The 19,563-nt window shown below is 35.9% G+C and overlaps 1 protein-coding gene across 1 annotated transcript; it reads right to left on the bottom strand.

Annotated features, from left to right (window-relative positions):
- Positions 1 to 8,176: 8,176 nt before the first annotated feature.
- Positions 8,177 to 19,035, bottom strand: EMB2785 (elongation factor family protein). Its single transcript, XM_039032835.2, has 19 exons — positions 18,538 to 19,035; positions 18,266 to 18,340; positions 17,678 to 17,828; positions 17,198 to 17,266; positions 16,665 to 16,837; positions 16,408 to 16,545; positions 15,972 to 16,097; positions 15,793 to 15,891; positions 15,386 to 15,506; positions 15,009 to 15,072; positions 14,800 to 14,854; positions 14,606 to 14,730; positions 14,000 to 14,073; positions 10,866 to 10,915; positions 10,036 to 10,122; positions 9,865 to 9,915; positions 9,698 to 9,781; positions 9,056 to 9,106; positions 8,177 to 8,663 (listed from the first exon to the last, which is right to left on the bottom strand). Exons 1-19 carry the CDS (start codon positions 18,889 to 18,891, stop codon positions 8,580 to 8,582), a joined length of 2,031 nt encoding a protein of 676 aa, XP_038888763.1. The 5' UTR covers positions 18,892 to 19,035; the 3' UTR covers positions 8,177 to 8,579.
- Between the last annotated feature and the right edge of the window lie 528 nt (positions 19,036 to 19,563).

Here is a 19,563-nt window from a genome sequence, read left to right as displayed (position 1 = left end):
GATTTGACCCAACCGCTATTACGAGCAACCTGTGAAGGGTTAAATTACTAATCATGGTTATATTGAGTGGACATAATATATCTATAGTGAGAGGAGTTCAGCTATAAGCTTTAGTGGAATTTCCCATTAGTTTACGAATGGGGGTTAGATCGGTCTAATGAGTTTAGCCGATTAATCTCAGATCGTTGGAGCCCATGATCTGTAGGTCTGCGAAGTCCCCCTACTAGCTCGTAAATGGATAGCTTTAGGATAGCTTGAGAAATTAATTTGAAACGTTCAAATTAAACAGAACAAGAGAATAAATATTTAAATATGATTTAAATATATGAAGATGATTATTGTGCAAAAATTAATTTAATATTTGATATTAAATTAATTTAAGAAAATAAAATTTTGAATTAAAATTATTTAAAGTCATTTTATGTTTTAAAAATAAAATGAAAAAACGTTTTGCATGGTTGAATAAAATGGAAAATGAGTTTTCTCCATTTACCATCATCTTTATGCTCACATAAAAACCATTATCTTCTCTACTTTGATTCTCCAAGCATGAGTTGCAAGCCATGCACTCCATCTCTTTGCATGTTCATCTAAATATATAAAGAAGATTGGAGTTGTTGGAGAAAAAAAAAGGAATACAGAATTTTGAAAGAAAATTTTCTAAAGAAGAAACTGTCTTCTTCAGTCGGGCTGTTGTGAGATCTTCTTATTTCTTCACATATTCAAGTTGTTCTTGAGGCCCACAACTCCGCCTAAAGCTCCAAGAGCATAGTAGGGAAGGCTTTGAGGTGGTTCACGTTGATATCAAGTGAAGACAGTAGCTGAACAGTCGTTTTCTTGGAGAGTTCATCAAAGGTATGTTCTGAAAACCCATTTTTTAAGAAGAGCATGCTTTAGTTTTTGTCAAAACTAGTGAATTAGAATGCTTATAGATCCTTGATACTTCCACTGTATGTTGTTTAACTCTTACACACAAAACCACAACGATGTCGAGTTGAGTATGACACCACTAAGAAGGTGAAAGAAATCGAATACAAGGATTTCCATGAGCAGCGGAATAGATCATTCTAAATTATAATCATGTATGAACATTACAATTACAGTCATACAGAGAAACAAATGGTTATGCATTCAATAAAAAAATTATAGCATGAAACTATAAATGATCAAGAAGATAAATCTCTACACACCTTTGTAGACTCGTCTCCACGCTCCTTGATCACGAATGCTCGAACACTCAAAAACACGACCACTATGCAGCACGAACACCTCGCACTCGAACTCAGCGATCGCCTCGGTCACGAACACCCTAACAGCACAAACGGCCTCCACAGAACCTCGATGGTGTCGAGTTGAGTATGACACCACCAAGAAAGGTACCTTGGTATTCTCTGTGTGAGAATCCAGAGGGTGGGCTCTGTGTGGACTTGGTTTGAGGTAGAAGATGGATGAATCAACAATTGTGTAACGATTGAGCAAGTGGGAGAAGACTGCACCTATCGTATAGGTCGATGCCCAATCATTTAGCAAAAGCTAAGCGATCGTTTAGCTCATCGCTTAGCAACGTGTCTGTCGCCTACAAACACTACACGATCGTTTACCTATTTCAAGTTGTCGCTTAGTAAATCGTATTTACTTGACAACTTCTTTTCCGAAAGAAAAATCACAAATTCAACATTACTAAAAATAGGAAAACAATTTTTCTTTTTATCTCACGATTACCATGAACCACCAATAACCTCTCACTCAATTGGTTATTAGAGAAAAATATTTAATTATCCAATAATTAATATTATTATAATTATAAATGATAACCAACTTATCATACTATATTTATAACCTATAGTTTTAATATTTCATCTCATGAAACATATAAACCATAGTTCTTTTTCTATTCCATGGTACTTAATGTAAATCTCATTTACATTAATCCTCCACTAGATGTATCTCATACATCATACCGATCATATCACATATAATTAAATTACCTCTTATCAATTTGAATATTTCAAATCAACACCAAGAACTGATCTTCAACTGAATCCATGGAGCTACCAAGGGGACCTTATGAACCTGTACCTCGAAGCTCCAATGGTACATGAATAACTGACTAAACTCTTTAGTCACGGGACCCACCATCTGTTAACTACCAGGCACTGCACTAAAGGCCGACAACTGAACTCTCCTTACCACAGATATATTATGTGTTCATCTTAACCAATCAGCAGTGCAACAACCCTTCACAAATCGCTCATAAATACAGCTTGGCCAATAACTGTTATGCCCCTGTAGTTACATCTAACTCCTTAAGTACCACTGATCCCTCTAATGAACATAAGTCGTAGTCCTATTATGATTGAGCTTCTCTTCCAAAGAGAAGTTGTTGCCATATGGAAAAATAAGTGTAAATGTGAATGATGCGTTGATGCGTTTGTGATGCGTTAGTGATGCGTTTGTGATACGTTAGTGATGTGTTAAGGATGTGCAACAGGACGCATGACACTCCTCTATAGGCATTCAAGTTTTCCTGAATCAGATCCAAGTATAAATCCAACTCAGGTTCCTGGTAAGTCTAGGGTCAAACTCAAGGATTCAGATTAAGGCTAACACAGAGCTTGCGTTGTAGCTGTTATAGAAATATTCTAAGTGAATGCAGAAATGAGTTATTTACACTAAGCTGCTGTGTGCGTGCAATAAGATACAATAGGGTCAAGTAGAAAACAAGGGATCGTGTGAAAATGGAGTTTAGCGTAGGGGATATGCATCGATCTAAGTTAGATGTACACGAACAAGAATATGATGCGGATGAGATGACTTGCTTATCTCCGTTTATGCATTAGACTTCTATTCGGCACTTCTCAATGCGAATGTCATACAATACACTTAGGATGTATGCGTCAGTCACAGGATGCAATAAAACACCAATACATTATCTCTAGATGTACTGAGCGTTTCTAACTTAATGCTGACTTGCTTATTCTCTCGAATAATTAAATTTAAAGCGGCTTTTACCAAGTGATTTAGTTGGCTTAAGCATTTAGAATTGGATTTTGCATGAAGTTATAGATACATCTAACATAAAACAAGAAATAAACAATGGCGAAGTGAGATAGATCAAATATGTGAATTTATAAGAAACTGATTGTCTTTACAAAACCAATACTCAATCAAATGAGATGATGAAAATGATAAATCGGATGAAATGAAAGGAGTCAAGCTGCAGAGTACAATCTCTTTCTCTTTGGCTCAATTCTAATTCGTGTACAACCACTTGTAGAAGAAATGGAAGAAAGTTCTCTCTCGAGCTCAACTTTCTCCACTCCTTGATCGGCGGTGGTGGTGGTTCTTTTCCCTCTAGTGTTCTTCTCGTCACCATAGCACAGCTCTAAAGTCTCAAAATTTTAGAATTATACAATGAGCTAAGATCTCTTCATCTGGTGGGATTTCTTCTATTTATAGGCGTCGGTCTTCTCCAACTTGATGATGGGGCAGCATTAAATTTCATACCCTAGTCAGCCGCCTGACACTCAGATTCTTTTCAGACACCACCAGCTGCAGATGCCCATGCTTGCAAGTGGTGATTTGACACAAACAGCCTGAATCAATGAATCTTTCCTGCATTGAATCCCTCCGACGCATGCCCATGCATTTGACATTGCCTGCGACACTTAGAATATTTGTTGAAATCCTGCAATATCATGCGTTAGCACCGCATTATTTTAGCAATAAACATTTTTTTGCATGAGTTTGATAGTGTTTGAGTAATTCCATGCGTTTTCTCTAAAAATGATGAGATTTTATCATTAAAGACCCTAATTGTTCCAACTTTTGAGTCACAATAACTTGTATTTCTATAAGTTATCAACGGTTTTCTTACATACCGTTGGGATAACTTTATAATTCCCCATAATTTTTTTATTTAAATAAGCATATCTTGATGGTCACTCAAATACCGTCGGCTTAAATATGAACTCCCAACAATCGCTCGAATACCGTCGACCTAACTTTACAGTTCTCCATAAATTTTTTTTGTTTAATTAAACCTCTCCCGACGACGTTCCTATAACTGTCGGGATAGGAAAAAAAAATCTAAAAATCTCTTTTTTAAATTAAGCATCGCCCAACGATTGCATCACCGTCGGCGTAAGTAGAAACTTCCAACAATCTCTCGATGACCGTCGGGATAGTTTTACAATTTTCCATATCGTTTTTTAATTTTCTATTTCACTACCTCCCAACGGTTCTAAACTGTCGGGCTAAGTGACTTTACCCCAATAGTTTTCCTCTATCCGTCAAGAGAACATTAAAATGCAGTTTTCTCAGTTTTAAAAATTAAACATCTCCCGAAGATCTTGGAACCATCGAGATAGGTCTGTTAGCCCGACGATAGGTTTATAGATCGTCGGGATTGATTGGTTATCCCAACACTAGTGAACTTTCCATCGGGATTGGGTTTTCTCCTGACACCTCTAGTTACCGTCGGGAAAAATGAGATCGCCCGACGATTTTTCTTGCTTCAAGAAAAGTTTCGTCAGGAATACCCAAAATTCTTATAGTGAAGTTTCTATTTAAAGATCACTAAAACTTACAGTTATCAACAAATGCAAATATATGTCCCCGATGTTGGCTTGAATTAGATGTTTGGAGCAAAGAAAAGTTAAGGGAGCAAAGAAAGGGAAAGTTGAGAGAAAAAGAGTGATAAAAAGTTCGAAGAAGAGGGGGTATGTTGTTAGAGGGGGGTGTCTTCTGTGTGGGAGAGGTGCGGAGTCACGGGATCATTTATTTTTTTAGTGTGTGTTTGGGAGAGAGGTGTGGTATGGTGTGTTGCGTCAGTTGGGTTCGTCGCATCGGGTGGCGGGTTAGGATGTCGAGTTAAGTTGGTTGTACCGAGTGGGGTCGGGTAAGGGGGTGCGTAGTAAGTTGTTCCGTGTATTCTGGTGTGCTTCCATCTACTACATCTGGCAGGAGCATAATCGACGGCTGCATGGAGGTCGACCAAGGTCAGTGTCTACTCTGTTTCACCTTATGGTCTCTACGGTTCGTGCTCGAGCTGCTTCCTGGTGGGTTGATCTTCTTGGTCTTATCTAGTGTGTTTACGGATGTTTTTCTTCTTTTTGAACTTGTTGTTTCTTTTTGTTTTGTTGTTGTCCCTATTTGTGGAGTTTTGGTTTCTTTTCTCTTCCTTTCTCCCTGGTTGTTTGGGGGTTTATGCATTTATGTTTTGGCTATGTTCTAGTCTTATTTTGTTGCCTTTGTTTGTGGAATTATTGCTCTGCCTTTGCTTGTGCTTTGTTGCTTTGATGCCTTGATCTCAGGCTGTGGCATCCCCCTTGTTGTTGTATAATAATATCACCTATTTTTAAAAAAAAAAAATCAGAGAAGAAAAAATAAGAGATCATGTATGTGTGGTGCAAAAAAAAAAAAAACAAAAACAAAAACAAAAGTAGAAAGAAATGTGTGGATAGGAGTGTACATAGTCCGGGTTGGGCCGGGTTGGAAGATTTTTGTGGACCAACCCAAAAATTTGAGTTGGCTAATAATGAATCCTATTAGTTCTTTTTTGGAGGGTCAACCCAACCCAAAATTTCCAGGTTGGGCCAGGTTGGGTCACCGGTTCTGTTTTTTTTTTTTTAATTTGACTATTTTTTCATTACTTATATATATATATATATTTGATTTGGGTCGGGTTGACCCGACCCTGAAATGGGGTAACCCTTGACCCAACCCGAATTTAATATTTTTTAACATTTTTAACCCAACCCAACCCAAAATAAAATCTAACCTAACCCAACCCTTGCGGTTTGGGTTGGGTAGTCCGGGTTGATTGGGTTACCGGGTTTTTTGAACACCCCTAGGTGTGGGAACGAGTGGGGGAACATAGAAAAGTGTTGATTTGTCATCCGTGTTAATTTAATAATATTATTGAATTTAGTTATACATATATAATTTCCAATTATAATTAACTAAGGTGGTGTTTGGCGCACCAACATTAGTTGAGTTGAGTTGATAAAAATGACCAATTTAATGTTTGGCCCACCAACTTTAAATATTGGTGGAGTTGAACTCATCTCGACTCTCCTTCCCTCCAATATTTTCAATTGCTCCACTATCGATCCCAACGACTAGTTTTTCCCACACACATGGCAGAAACAAAATTGAGCATCAGCAGAAACTAAAGAATGTGTACCACTAAACCCACCCAACTTTCTACCCATGCACATCTTTGTGTTGGTAGAAATGAAGTTCTGCACACATAGTAAATGTCGTCAATGGAAATTGGATTTGCCAACATTTGATGACAACCACATCTGATGATCAATAGTAACATTCACCCTAGGTGTCCATCTCTGGCGAAGACCACCTCCAATTATCAACTTCGCGCGACAACAACCTCTCCTGGCCAACTCCGATGATCACCTCGGGTGACTAACTCCAACCACTAACTTCATCGTTCATCTCTAATAATTAACTCTAACGACCAATTTGGCCGATCACTTACTTAAATAAAAAAAAAAAAAAAAAAAAAAAAAAAAAAAAACAACTCAAGTCATGAAAGTGTTTCAAATATTAGTTTAAAGTTATCTATGTGAAAGATTGTTTCTTATTAGCACTCATTTATTTGTTATCTATGTGAAAGATTGTTTCTTGGTTTCATCCCGTCATTAATAAATTGATTCGTTTTAGATAATATTAGATAGGAAACAACGTCTCAATCTCTTTGACTTGCTTCTACGAAAAACTAGCAAGATTTCAAACAAAAGCAGCACATTTAAAGCCAAAGGTAATGAAACATATGAAGAGATTGGAAAGGTACAACTCAAGAGGTGTGTTTTTTGGTTGCAAGTGAAGTGAAGAGAGACATTCTGCAGTCATTCTTGGAAAGATGCAAAACAAAAATTGCCAAGAAAGACCAGTAAGAACTTTCCCACGTGTAAAAATCAGTGCGGCTCGGTTAGTGTTGAGTCGAGTCAACCGAACCGATCGAGCTCGAACGGGACTAGTTTGCCGTCGGTTTTTCCATTTTGAAAGCCTCCCATTGAATTTTTACTTTCATTCCATTCAAAATATCTCCCAGAAATTTTAATAATCAATGAGGGAGAGAGTGAAGATTATTCAGTTTTGTGGGTTTGAGACACGGAACAAGAACAACCAAATTTGTTTTATGAGAAAAAAGTTGAGTCGCCAATTAATTCGGATTCGAAGTTCTCTTCTTGAATCTCGAATTTCCATCTTAGAAAAAGTTCTTTTTAGAATTAAAAAATTTATGTTTCTTAGTTAAAATTTTATGTAAAATCTTCTGCAAAAATCATTATTATTTCCAAAGTAAAAAGTTATTTATGAAATCAATTTTGGAGATTTATTTATTTTAAAATAATTGTGGAATGAAACTTTGAATATCTTCATTGTTTTTTTTATAAAAAAAATAAGGAGATAAAATTTTATAAAAGTTAATATCTTTTGTTTCCTAGTTATTTTTCTTTTTCTTAAAAAAAAAAATCAATGAATAATAATGAAACTCCAAAAATCCCCTTTCAAAACAAATTCCTACCATTAAAACATGTTCATTAAAAAAGCCTTATTATCTTTTATTAAAATTTTTATCAAAGAAACCTATAAAAATTAAATATTGACCTTCCAAAGAATTTGACCTATCAAAATTAAATATCGACCTTCCAAAGAGTTTGACCTATCAAAATTAAATATTGACCTTTCAAAGAATTTGACTTTTCAAATCTCAAAATAAAAATTTATGACTCCATGGTCAGTTATTTTAAGGAAAAAAACAACAAAAAGGCACTTAGAATTCATAGCATATGTGAAAGTAAAGAGGAGACATTCCTAACAACATAAAACCTTTGACATAATATACATAACCATCTGTCCAAACAATTAGTCAACTAACCAAATAAGGATTTAAACATTGTTCAACAAATTTAAATACAACTCAAATATATACTTAATTCATGGATAAATTAGTCTCTAGTACAAAACTAATGTCATGATATATAATTAAATTTACCTTCACCACAAAACTAATGTCATATGATATATAATTAAATTTACCTTCACCTATCAACTTAAGCTTTTTGGTCAATTCATGAATTAAGATTTAATTTAGATAAGTTGTAAAGATTTTCACAATGGAAAGAAAATATGATTGAATTAGCTAATGCAATTTTCTTGCAAAATTGTGGATTATTGATAATGATTACTGCTTCATATGGTAGGCCTCATCCGTATACTTTATTTGAAAAGTGGCCAACAAATAGATACAGGAGAAAAATAAATGTTCTACTCTACTCATTATCAAAACTTCCAACATGCTATAATTTAACTTCAGCTCTAGAAATCAAACATAGAACTTGTTTATCCTATGATATAACCAGAGAACTATATTTCTTTTTTCGTATTTTTTTCTGCCCCCCTAAACTTGGTTGGGCGAAAAGAATATGATATGGTGATGGATGCTAGCTTGAACTGAACGAGACCTGTTCGATACTAACTCATCGACCGGGCATTTTTAGCATGCAACACGAACCAGGTATTAAGGTTAAGAAGCATCATCTGAGCCAGGTAGTTCATTCCTTGGGCTTCTTACTCATGGCCTTGCGCTTGTTAACATCCAAGTATTTCTTTCTTAAACGAATGGCCTTTGGTGTAACCTGCATCCAATAAGGCAAATTCACAGTTAAATGGTTAAAAACACAAATAACCATTAGAGAAAGTATTTCGAATTTGTATTCAATGATTATTAAAGGACATAAATATTTTCGAGTGCCGACTCAATTGTTTTTAAAAAGCAGGTAAGTTGTCGTTGCCTCATTAAATTATTTTTTTCTGTCAATAACCATACAACAAAACAAAAACATTGTTACCATACAAGAACAAAATAAAAACACTGTCCGACCCTAAATGTTATAATATTAAATTAAATAAAAAAAAGTGATATATTTTTTGCATCAGGGTAACATGGGCTGAGTCAATGGGCAAGAATATCTGAAGGTAATCGTAAATGAAGATGGAAAGAAAATTTGAATAAATCAGCATAAATTACCTCAATAAGTTCGTCAGATGCTACATATCCTATGGCTTCTTCAAGAGTCATCTGCATTTAAGTTTAGAATTAGATGTCAATGTTATTGTTACTAACTTAGTAATCACACTTAAGAAAAGATAATAGAGGTCCCATTTGTTAACCATTTTGTTTTTTGTTTTTGTTTTTGAAAATTAAACCTATGGACACTACTTCCACCTCCAAATTTCTTCCTTTGTTATCTACTTTTCAATAATGGTTTAAAAAATTAAGTCAAATTTTGAGAACTAAAAACAGTAGCTTTCAAAAAGTTGTTTTTGTTTTAGAAATCTGGCTAAGAATTCAACCATTATACTTAACAAAGATACGAAATGTGGATGAAATAGGCTTAATTTTCAAAAACAAAAACAAAAAACCAAATGGTTACCAAACAGCCATGTCCTAAGACTTTCTATAACTGAATCCCACATCTCTCCACTTTACTACAGAGAGTACATAAATAACACATCTTGGATACTTCACTCTATGACTAATTAATTATATACGACTGATAAGGTGATCTATATTTTTTCTGCAGACGTGGAGTGACAAATTGCAAAGTCAATGTATATATTTATTATTTTCTTTTTAGAAAATTGTAAAGTCGATGTAGAAATAACATACGAGTCGAGGCGGAGATAGCTTCACATTTTCATCCTTGCAGGCAGCACGGACATTGGTTAGTTCTTTAGTTCTTACAGGATTAACCTGGAAAAAGAAAATTGATTACCATGTAAACCAAGTAGAAACAACTTCAATCAAACAGTCTAAACATAAAGTTCTGAACTTACATCTAGATCCGAGTCCCTAGAATGTTCTCCAATAATCATTCCATCATAAGTCTGCAAAAGAAACTATCAGTAAAACTAAACAGAAAACATTTCCCAGATATTATTATACAATGAAATGATAAGTGGAGCCTCAGTTAATGCAGAAAACACAATTGCCATATTTGAACAAACCTCCATTCCAGGATTCACAAAGAGAGTTCCTCGAGCTTCTAAACTCATTAAAGCATGAGATGTAATTGTTCCATACCCCATTGATATCTATTCAAAAGAGAGAGAGGAAAAGCAAAATGTGGGTCAACTCGAGAAAAAAAGGGTAGATAAACTAGAAAGTAAGTCAAGCCACATGTTTTGCTCGGATCAAACAGGTACAGAAGTCAGATTATAACACAAGATTGATTTTTAAAAAAATTAAAATTTAAAAAAAAAATTGGAACGCAATTCTGCCAAACATAATATGAAAAGGACAGAAATTACGTATTCATCAAAGTGAAAGATCAATGCAAACTCTAATTGCTAGTTTTTGTTTGTGAGTGCTGCATGGTTGGATGAGTAACACTTCTTTCGTTCTAATATTGATACACACATACATCCTAATGCCAAGATTTTCAATTTTTTTTTTTAATTTGTGTGTGTTCAGGACAGCATGTGTCAACCTCAGTCCTCAACTATTCACACAAGAAAACTGCCTACCCTTACTACATAGTATATTAAATCCTATCCTAGACAGATGGCCACTATGATTTGGACTCATTCCATCCGACCCTATGTGCCTGATTATCACCTTCATATACCCAAGTTAACAAAATAGTAGTTCATATTATGACTAGTCCTCCATTCTATAAAATGCCAGCTCTAGAGGCAGAAAACTTGTGATTCCACCTCCAGTGAATTAAGAGATAAGTACAACAAAACTACATCACTTAAAAAATTCCTAAACAAAGACTAGACCATAACAGAAAAAATGAACTTAATGTAATTTAACTAAATTCTGCATAACATACCAGTACTCCTTTTCGAACATTTCCAAGAGGACCCCGATGTTTTTCATAATCTGGAAAAGGATAACAAGGATTAGAACTATAAATATGAACATGTAGGAGCAAAAATGATGGAATCAAATGATTTTGGAGTATCAAAAAGAGTTATTAAACAAACGTATATAGTTGAATATATATATATGCAAACAAGCAGAAGGGTGAGTTCTTGAAAGATAGAAACTATTTTTAGGGGGGTAGTAACTGAGTTCTTGAAACTAAGGCACTAACATTACGAGTTCAAGACAGTACAATCAAGGATCTCAGGATCTCAAAATTAGTATTTAGAATAGATATTTGAACATAAAGTTCAAGGGTGGAAACCAGGCACATGATTCCTCCAAGAGTTACCAACACTAAAATACGAAGTATTCCATATCACTAATTCTTATTCAACTCAGAAAATAACAAAACGTGAAACTCTAATTTGTACGACTATCCATCCCTGCAGTTAGCTGATAGGACCACAATTATGTGGCAATTTCAAGAAAGAAAGAATATAGGAGAGGCGGTTGAATTGGTTAAGAACTTCTAATTCCATTGGGAGAAGTGGAGATTTAAAAGAAGGAAACGGAAAGAAAGGATAGTGAAGTATGAATATCAAAAGTGAGGAAGGAGAGCTCTCGAGAGTGGAAGGAGAGCTTTCGAGAGTGGAAGTTCAGAAGACGCTGTCGTGGAGAAGCCATCCCAGTGTGCCGCTCATCGTCTACTTCCACTAGGCGATCGTGTAGTAAAGCTCACAAAAGGTAGACGATCGTATAGAAACTGGTAAGCGATCGTGTAATCATAATTGGTAAGCGATCGTGTAGGAGTTTGTGAGCGATCGCGGAGGATTTAGTAAACGATCGTTTAGCAAGACTGAACAATCATGTAATAGATTGTAAACGATCGTTTAGTGTTGGGTAAACGATTGAGCATCATTTGTAAGTGACCGATTAGTATCGTTTGACTCTTATCGTTTAATAAATAAGTTATTCATCGTTTAGTTCCTTTCCCAAAAGATTGTATCAACACGTTACGAAATAAAGATTTCCAAGAATCAGTATCCTAACAAATTGGTATCAGAGCAAACACATGGGCAAGCATGGTTCAAAAAGATTTCGAAGAGCAACTGGAATTACTAGAACAAGAGATAGCGAAGAGTATTGAGAGATTAGAATGGCAAACAGAGAAACGTCAAGAAATGTTCGTTTCTTATGTTACGGAAATGGCCAAGGGAAAGACAAAGGTGACGGAGGAGGTAACAAGATCGCATACCCATAATGTGTGCGAAGCAAATAGTATGATGAAAGCCACCGGTGAAGAAGCGATGTGTGACCGGAATGAATTCAAGAAAGTTGAAATGCCGGTGTTCGGCAGAAGCGATCCAGACGCGTGGTTATACAGAGCAGACCGCTATTTTCAAGTTCACAAGTTGACTGAATCTGAGAAGATGACGGTGGCGGTTGTTAATTTCGATGGCATCGCATTAGACTGGTACTGTTCGGAGAGAAACAAAGAGTCGTTTGAAGATTGGGAAGACTTGAAGAAAAGGATGTTAGCCCAATTCCGATCTTCAAGAAAGGGATCGATCTGTGGGAGATTCGTGACTACTAAACAAGAAACGACTATGGAAGTGTATCGATCTGTGGAGGTGCCGAAGTCCATTATCTCGAACCAAGATAAGGAGTTTGTGAATCACTTTTGGCAAGAGTCGTTCCAACTGTCGGGAACCAAACTCCATCACAGCTCAGTTTCTCAACCTCGGTCGGATGGTCAAACAGGGGTGGTGAATTGCAGTGTGGAAATGAATGGGAGGTGCTGCTGTGGTGAGCGAACGAAAGAATGGATGAACTGGTGGCATTGGGCGAACTATTGGAGTAACACTACATATAATGCTCCTACTAGCTTGACCCCTTTTCAGATTGTGTATGGTTGACAACTTCCAGTGTCGATTTACTATGGAAAGGAATGTACGGCCAAAGGGACTTTGAGCCAACAAATGCAAGACAGAGATGCTGCATTGCGCGAGCTGGAGGAGCATTTAAGGCTAGCTCAAGAGAAAATGAAGGAGTTTGTTGACAAGGAGCGACATGATGTTGGAGTTCCGCAAAAGCAGAATGTGAAATTATCTCCCAAGTATTATGGAGCACAACAGGCAGTGGACAGAGTCGGATCAGTAGCTTACAAGTTAATCCTTCAGACAACAATGTTGATACATCCAGTGTTTCATGTGACACAGCTAAAGAAATGGGGTGGACAACCAAAGCTTTACCTTGAGGACAAGGTAAAAGTGGAGGGGGAGGTAATGATAGAACCTCAATTATGTGGCAATATCAAGAAAGAAAGAATAGAGGAGAGGCGGTTGAATTGGTTAAGAAGAACTTCTAATTCCGTTGGGAGAAGTGGAGATTTAAAAGAAGGAAACGGAAAGAAAGGATAGCAAAGTCTGAATATCAGAAGTGAGGAAGGAGAGCTCTCGAGAGTGGGAGTTCGGAAGACGCTGTCGTGGAGAAGCCATCGCAGTGTGCCGCTCATCATCTACGTCCACTAGGCAATTGTGTAGTAAAACTCAGCAATCGTGTAGCATTTGGTAGGCGATCGTATAACAAAAGGTAGACGATCGTATAGAAACTGGTAAACGATCGTGTAACAATAATTGATATGCGATCGTGTAGGAGTTTGTGAGCGATCGCGGAGGATTTAGTAAGTGATCGTTTAGCAAGACTGAGCGATCATGTAATAGATTGTAAACAATCGTTTAGCGTTGGGTAAACGATCGAGCATCATTTGTAAGCGACCGATTAGTATCATTTGACTCTTATCATTTAATAAAGAAGTTGTTCATCGTTTAGTTCCTTTCCCGAAAGATTGTATCAACATGTTACGGAATAAAGATTTTCAAGAATCATTATCCTAACATTAGCAACATTAGGATGCCAAGAATTCTCTGTCGATAACTCTCATTAAACTCCTGCTCACTAAGTCAAATTGAAAAGGTGCAAAAACAGATACCAGAGATCGTAATGAAATACTAGGGGGAAAAATCAAGTAAATCACAATGTTATTCTCAGCAGAAAACCATAACACAAGAATAAATAATTCAAGTTCAAAATACATACTTAAGAATGCTCGATGCATAAAACCAGTTCCACGTGTATCACTGCTAAACACACTTCTGTAACCAACTAAGCCCCTGAGGAAGACCAGATGACGAAAGTCGTTCAGTGTGATGGAATGCAAAGACCATCATCATCAGGATGCATTTTTCACAAAAAGAAAATTTTGAAAGGAAACAAATATATTTTCAAATTTTTTAAAAGATAGAGGTACTAACCAGGGATACAGTTAAATTTTTTAGATACATCATATTATAATAACACCACTATGAATAAAGCCAATGCAACACCCATTTGTTGACAGTTAACCCTTCTCTTTTTTGCAACATGTGTTGAGCCAAATTATATCAATCTTATTTGAAGGTTCTAAAATCGCCAGCATCCCCCTCAATAAACTTTTTCAAGAATCTACAGACTACGGTATCCTTATGTTGATGACAGTGTCAATTCACCGCACATTATGTTGGTCTAAAAATGCATTGCTGATTTCACAAGTATTTATGTTTCCTACCATTAAATCATCAATTAAAACATTCAATTGCTAGGAACACTATTCAAAATTCTCGGGGAAGGTTAAAACCAAAGTGGACAATCGTGAAATCTTCTAACCTGGATGGGCATGTCAAACACAATCTAGTTCTGCCAATGTTTCCTGGGACTGGACCCATCTCAGTAACTTCAGCACGCCTATGCGATAAGGCTTCCATAACTAAACCAACATGTTCTTCATTAACCTGAATCAAATCACAATGCTTGAATTTTGCAACAGAAAATAATAGAAACAATTACATGAATTACATTACCTCTATGGTGACTTCTTCAATTGGCTCAAGCTTCGTTGAATTCTCAGTTTTATACCTGATGCAAAATTGTAGTTCAACTCAATTATTTTACGTACTCTCCATTTCTTTGAAAGTTTCATGTAATGCATAAACAAATAAAAATACGTGGGACAATTGCAAGGGATGAGATTTACATGGATAATTCCATGCAGAAGCATCAGTAAACTCACATTACTTTAGGCGGTGAAACAGATAACTCAAATCCTTCACGTCTCATGTTCTCAATCAGAATACCTGATTAAATAAGCACATATGGCTTCAGAAGGATTAAAATATTGATAAAAATAATAACATGCAACTCAATAAGAAAATTAAAAAGTTTGAGTTTCCAGAAAACAATAACCGTACTAATAAGATTTTTTTTTTTTTTAAGCCAAGCTTTCATAAGAAAAACAATATTAATATGAATATAGCTATTGAGAGAAACCAAGCATAGTTTCTAACCGAACTTTCATCAATAACTATAATAAGAATAAAAGTGGTGTCTGCTTGCTTAAGCCTTAAGCCTTAGAAATTTCATTGAATGGAAGGTTCCAAAGAAGGGTACCAAGTTGAAGTTCGCCTCGCCCCTGCACCTCATAAGATTCTGACAAGCCTGGAAGCACATTTATGGCAAGATTTGTTTCTGCTTCGGCCATTAATCGGTCACCAATTTTTCCACCAGTCAACTACAAATAAAGTTATAGTAGTATATGAGTAGTGCAAATCATTTCTAATTCCGTTCAATATTTAGATTCAAACAGACATTTCAACCAAAGATGGGGAGGGGGGGTAGGAAAACATAGGCTATATGACTATAAAATACCGGCAAACTGTGATACTGATACACATACACCCTCCCACTATTGCAATTGCAAGTAAACTAAATACAAGGATACAGTAGTACTAAAAAAAACACTGATGATGTAAAATCACTATAAGGCTGATAATACCAAATTTCAACAAAGAACTCACATGTGTACCATCACGACCTGCTAGTGGAGAATCATTAACACCAAAAGTCATGGAAATAGTAGGAGGGTCCAATTCAAAAGTAGGCAAAGCATCCAAAACCTGGAAGATACAAGAGTAAAGGAAAACATCAGTGAAGCACAACATAAACTCTTAAGATAAAGGGAATGTAAACAACGTACTTCAACATTAGCCACAGTATGGCCTATGGAAGGATTTGCCAGCCCAGCCATTGACACTATATCGCCAGCCCCAGCACTATCAATTTGAACGACAGTTGTACCTTTCTTTTTCATTAATTTCACAACCTACAAAACATGATTGACATAGTTCTCAAAATTTTGTTTGATATCAATCACTGTGAATGTGAAGAATAACTCTGTAGAACCTCTTTTCATATAAAGAATCACTTCGAAGAACAATAATAAATAAGAAATACACATATAACTAAGGTAAGATACCCTACATTAGTCTTAAAACCTACATGTGCCCATCCAAACAACAGACAGATTCAAGTTATCAAAATCATACTCAGCTCAAGAAATTTTCGTCCAACAAGCACTAAAATCCGACTTTTAACCGTTTTTAAGAGTTGTATAAAAATGAGAAATCACAAACCTTTCCCTCTTCAATTTTTTCAACCCCAGAATCCTTGACTCGGAGTCCATGAACTCTATCACCAGTTCGGATGACACCGCAAGCAATTCGTCCAGTCAATATTCGTCCAAGATAAAAGTCCCGCTCCATCATAGAAACCTAAAAGGCAGTATCAAATATGTTGTAAATTTTATGGAAGAATATAATTTATATCTACAAAGGCTAGAAGATAACTGAAAAATCTAAGTGCAAAAATCATGCGATGCTTTAACACCTACCAGCATCTGAAAGGGTTCATCAAGTTTTGCTGCTGGAGGGGGAACGTGTCTTATAATGGCATCAAGCAACTGCGACATATTTCTCAATTCACTAGGAGGATCTTTAGTGAAAGTGTCAGAAGCCCACCCTTCTTTAGCAGAAGCATAAAGAACAGGAAAGTCCAACTGCTCCTCTAAATAAAAGTTATAGTGGAATTAGTTTTTAGGATTAAATGTCTGTTTGAAAAATTTTTGGAGAAAGATTTCTATATATATTTTCAAAACAGTAGTTGAAAAGTGAACCACTGTACACCTTTGTTTTCTGAAAATGGGTCATTTATGAATTCACATGAAAAGAAAATAAGAGGTATTGTAAAGAAAATTTAATGCACTCACTGATGACTGAATTTTGTTATTTAAAATATAAAATAGAAAATAGAAAAACAGAACTGTTTGAAACCATTTCCAAACAACACTACTCATTAGAAAATAAGTTATGGCCACAACAGGTGAAGTTGCAGTTTAGAAATTTCGACTTCACTCTTTATAGGTACCTGTAGCGCCCAGATTTGCAAATAGATCAAATACCAAGCTCTCAACTTCATCACACCTCTCTTCAGATACTGCATCAGTAAATATTGGAGTAGTCACTACAATTGATTCTGACCTTAATTACCAAAACAATACTTGACAAGCTGGAAACAAGCAAGGGAGTTAAAAAAGGACTGAGATAAATACCACATTATAATGCATGAAAGGACTAAATAGATAAAAGATCATCCTACTTTTATGTCAATATCTCATCATGATAAGGAGCAAACACAATTTATATAACCAATTAACCTGTTATTCTTCTGGTAAATTGCCTCTCAATTATTGATTTAGTTTATCCAAAGTCTCTCTAGATATGTCTTCTCAGGAAAATATAGGTCAAATATTCAATCTGGGTGATATTTTGGATGGGGGGAAAAAGCAGGAGTTGCATCTCAAGCATCTGTTCTATTAAAGAGGTATACTTTTTTTTTTAAAAATACCTGATGGTCGGTCTACTTTGTTCAGAAGAAGAATAGGTCGGAGCCCATACTTTAAGGCCTTTGCAAGAACAAATTTTGTCTGAGCCAATGGACCTTCACCAGCATCAACCACTAAAATTGCACCTTCAACCATTCCAACAACACGTTCAACCTACATCAGATAAACCCAAGTTGTGTATGGTAGTAGTAAGATTTACTGCACTCCAAGAATTTCATAGACAGTTGGAGAAAGATTGTGTTTCTTTCTCTGATAATCAACGCTCAGAAGAATAAATGGAAATAAATCTAGGACTTCCTATTTCGATGCTAGGACATGGACAATCATGGTGACAAGTTGAGCAGATATGAAGAACCAAGCTTTGTAAAATTCACTGTGCATCGAGTAGGTAATTAAAGTAATAAAACTATGCATATCACATTTATGATAGAGTTTTTGAATTTTCTTTCTTATAGATTCCAAAAACAGAACGTCTGAACATAACTGATCATTATATGAGATCAAATAAAAATGAAAACTTCACATCCTGAATCTAAGCTTGACTAAATGTACAAATCTAAGTTCCAGTCGTTGGTGAAATGGAAACATACTTCTCCACCAAAATCTGCGTGACCGGGCGTATCAACCATGTTCAACTCATTTTCCTTCCATGAAACAGAAGTAACCTGCCCAAAAAAAAAAAAGAAAATTATCCCCATCAATCAGACCATTGATACGCAGTTACCAAATAAATTTGAAATTGTATCAGATAAGATAAACCCATTCAATCGTTCCTAAATTCTTCATACGTCTATCAATCGCACAATCCTCCTACAAGCTAACAAAAACAACAAATATACAAAAAAAAATTAGCAGAAATTACCTTGGACGCTATGGTAATGCCTCGTTCACGCTCAAGATTGATCGAATCCATAGCTCGCTCGTGTGGTATATCCGCACCACACTGCCTGAGCAAACGGTCCATGAGTGTTGTTTTTCCATGATCAACATGAGCAATCACAGCCACGTTCCTAAGTCGGCTCGGATCAAGGTCGCTGCTAGGTGAAACGGCAGCAGCAGAAGTGGCAGTGGCTGCTGAAAAGGCGCGCGCGAGGAGATTCGGGAAGATGGATGATGGTGAGATAATATGAGATTTAGGATGGTAAGAGGAGAAAGAAGAGGAAGATATGGATCTACGAGATGATGAACAGAGATGACGGAGCAATGGACCGGCCATTTCCGCCGGAAACGGCAGAGCTTTCAAGAGGTTTTAGCTTCCGGCGATTGTAAACTACAAACGGTGGAAGTTGCTTGATAGGGTTTAACACTTTTCCTTTCTTTCTCTCTCTCCAAATCCATTTCTCTAATATTATATTTCTATAAAACAATTAAATAACAATACAAAAAATATATTGCTTAAAAAATAAAAAATAAAAAACATATACTAGAATTTTTTTAAAAAATAATGTAGTGAAATCGTGTATGGGGTACACAATTCCCATGTGGCAAACTCGTGTACTCGGTACACGAGTACTTTTAATCACCATGTTGGCTGGCTGGTTGACCGGACAGATGCAAACTCATGGGTCCAGTCCACGATTTGCTTGTCTTTTTTTTCTTTTTTTTCAAACAGTGTTGACTATTTTTTTTAATTGTAGATGTACAACAATATTAAAACTTTAGGAATTGGTCCACAAATTCCTTTTAATTATATATTTAATCTATAATGAAAACATCTTGCACCCATATTTAAAAAAATATGTCATCAATTAGTTCTTTAATTTACAATTTGAAAATGAAAGTTTACATGAAATTTAAAAACAACCCCCTTGACCCTTACCCCTCATGAGGTTGTCTTCGTGTCCCTCTAAATTAGGTTCACCCTATTGTCGTTGTCGTCTACGACGAA

The sequence above is a fragment of the Benincasa hispida genome, chromosome 5 (assembly GCF_027475165.1).
Source record: "Benincasa hispida cultivar pf3 chromosome 5, pf3_genome.v1.1, whole genome shotgun sequence".
Lineage (NCBI taxonomy): Eukaryota > Viridiplantae > Streptophyta > Magnoliopsida > Cucurbitales > Cucurbitaceae > Benincasa > Benincasa hispida.
Note: the sequence above shows the minus strand (reverse complement) of the source record. Positions and strands in the feature narration are given on the sequence as shown.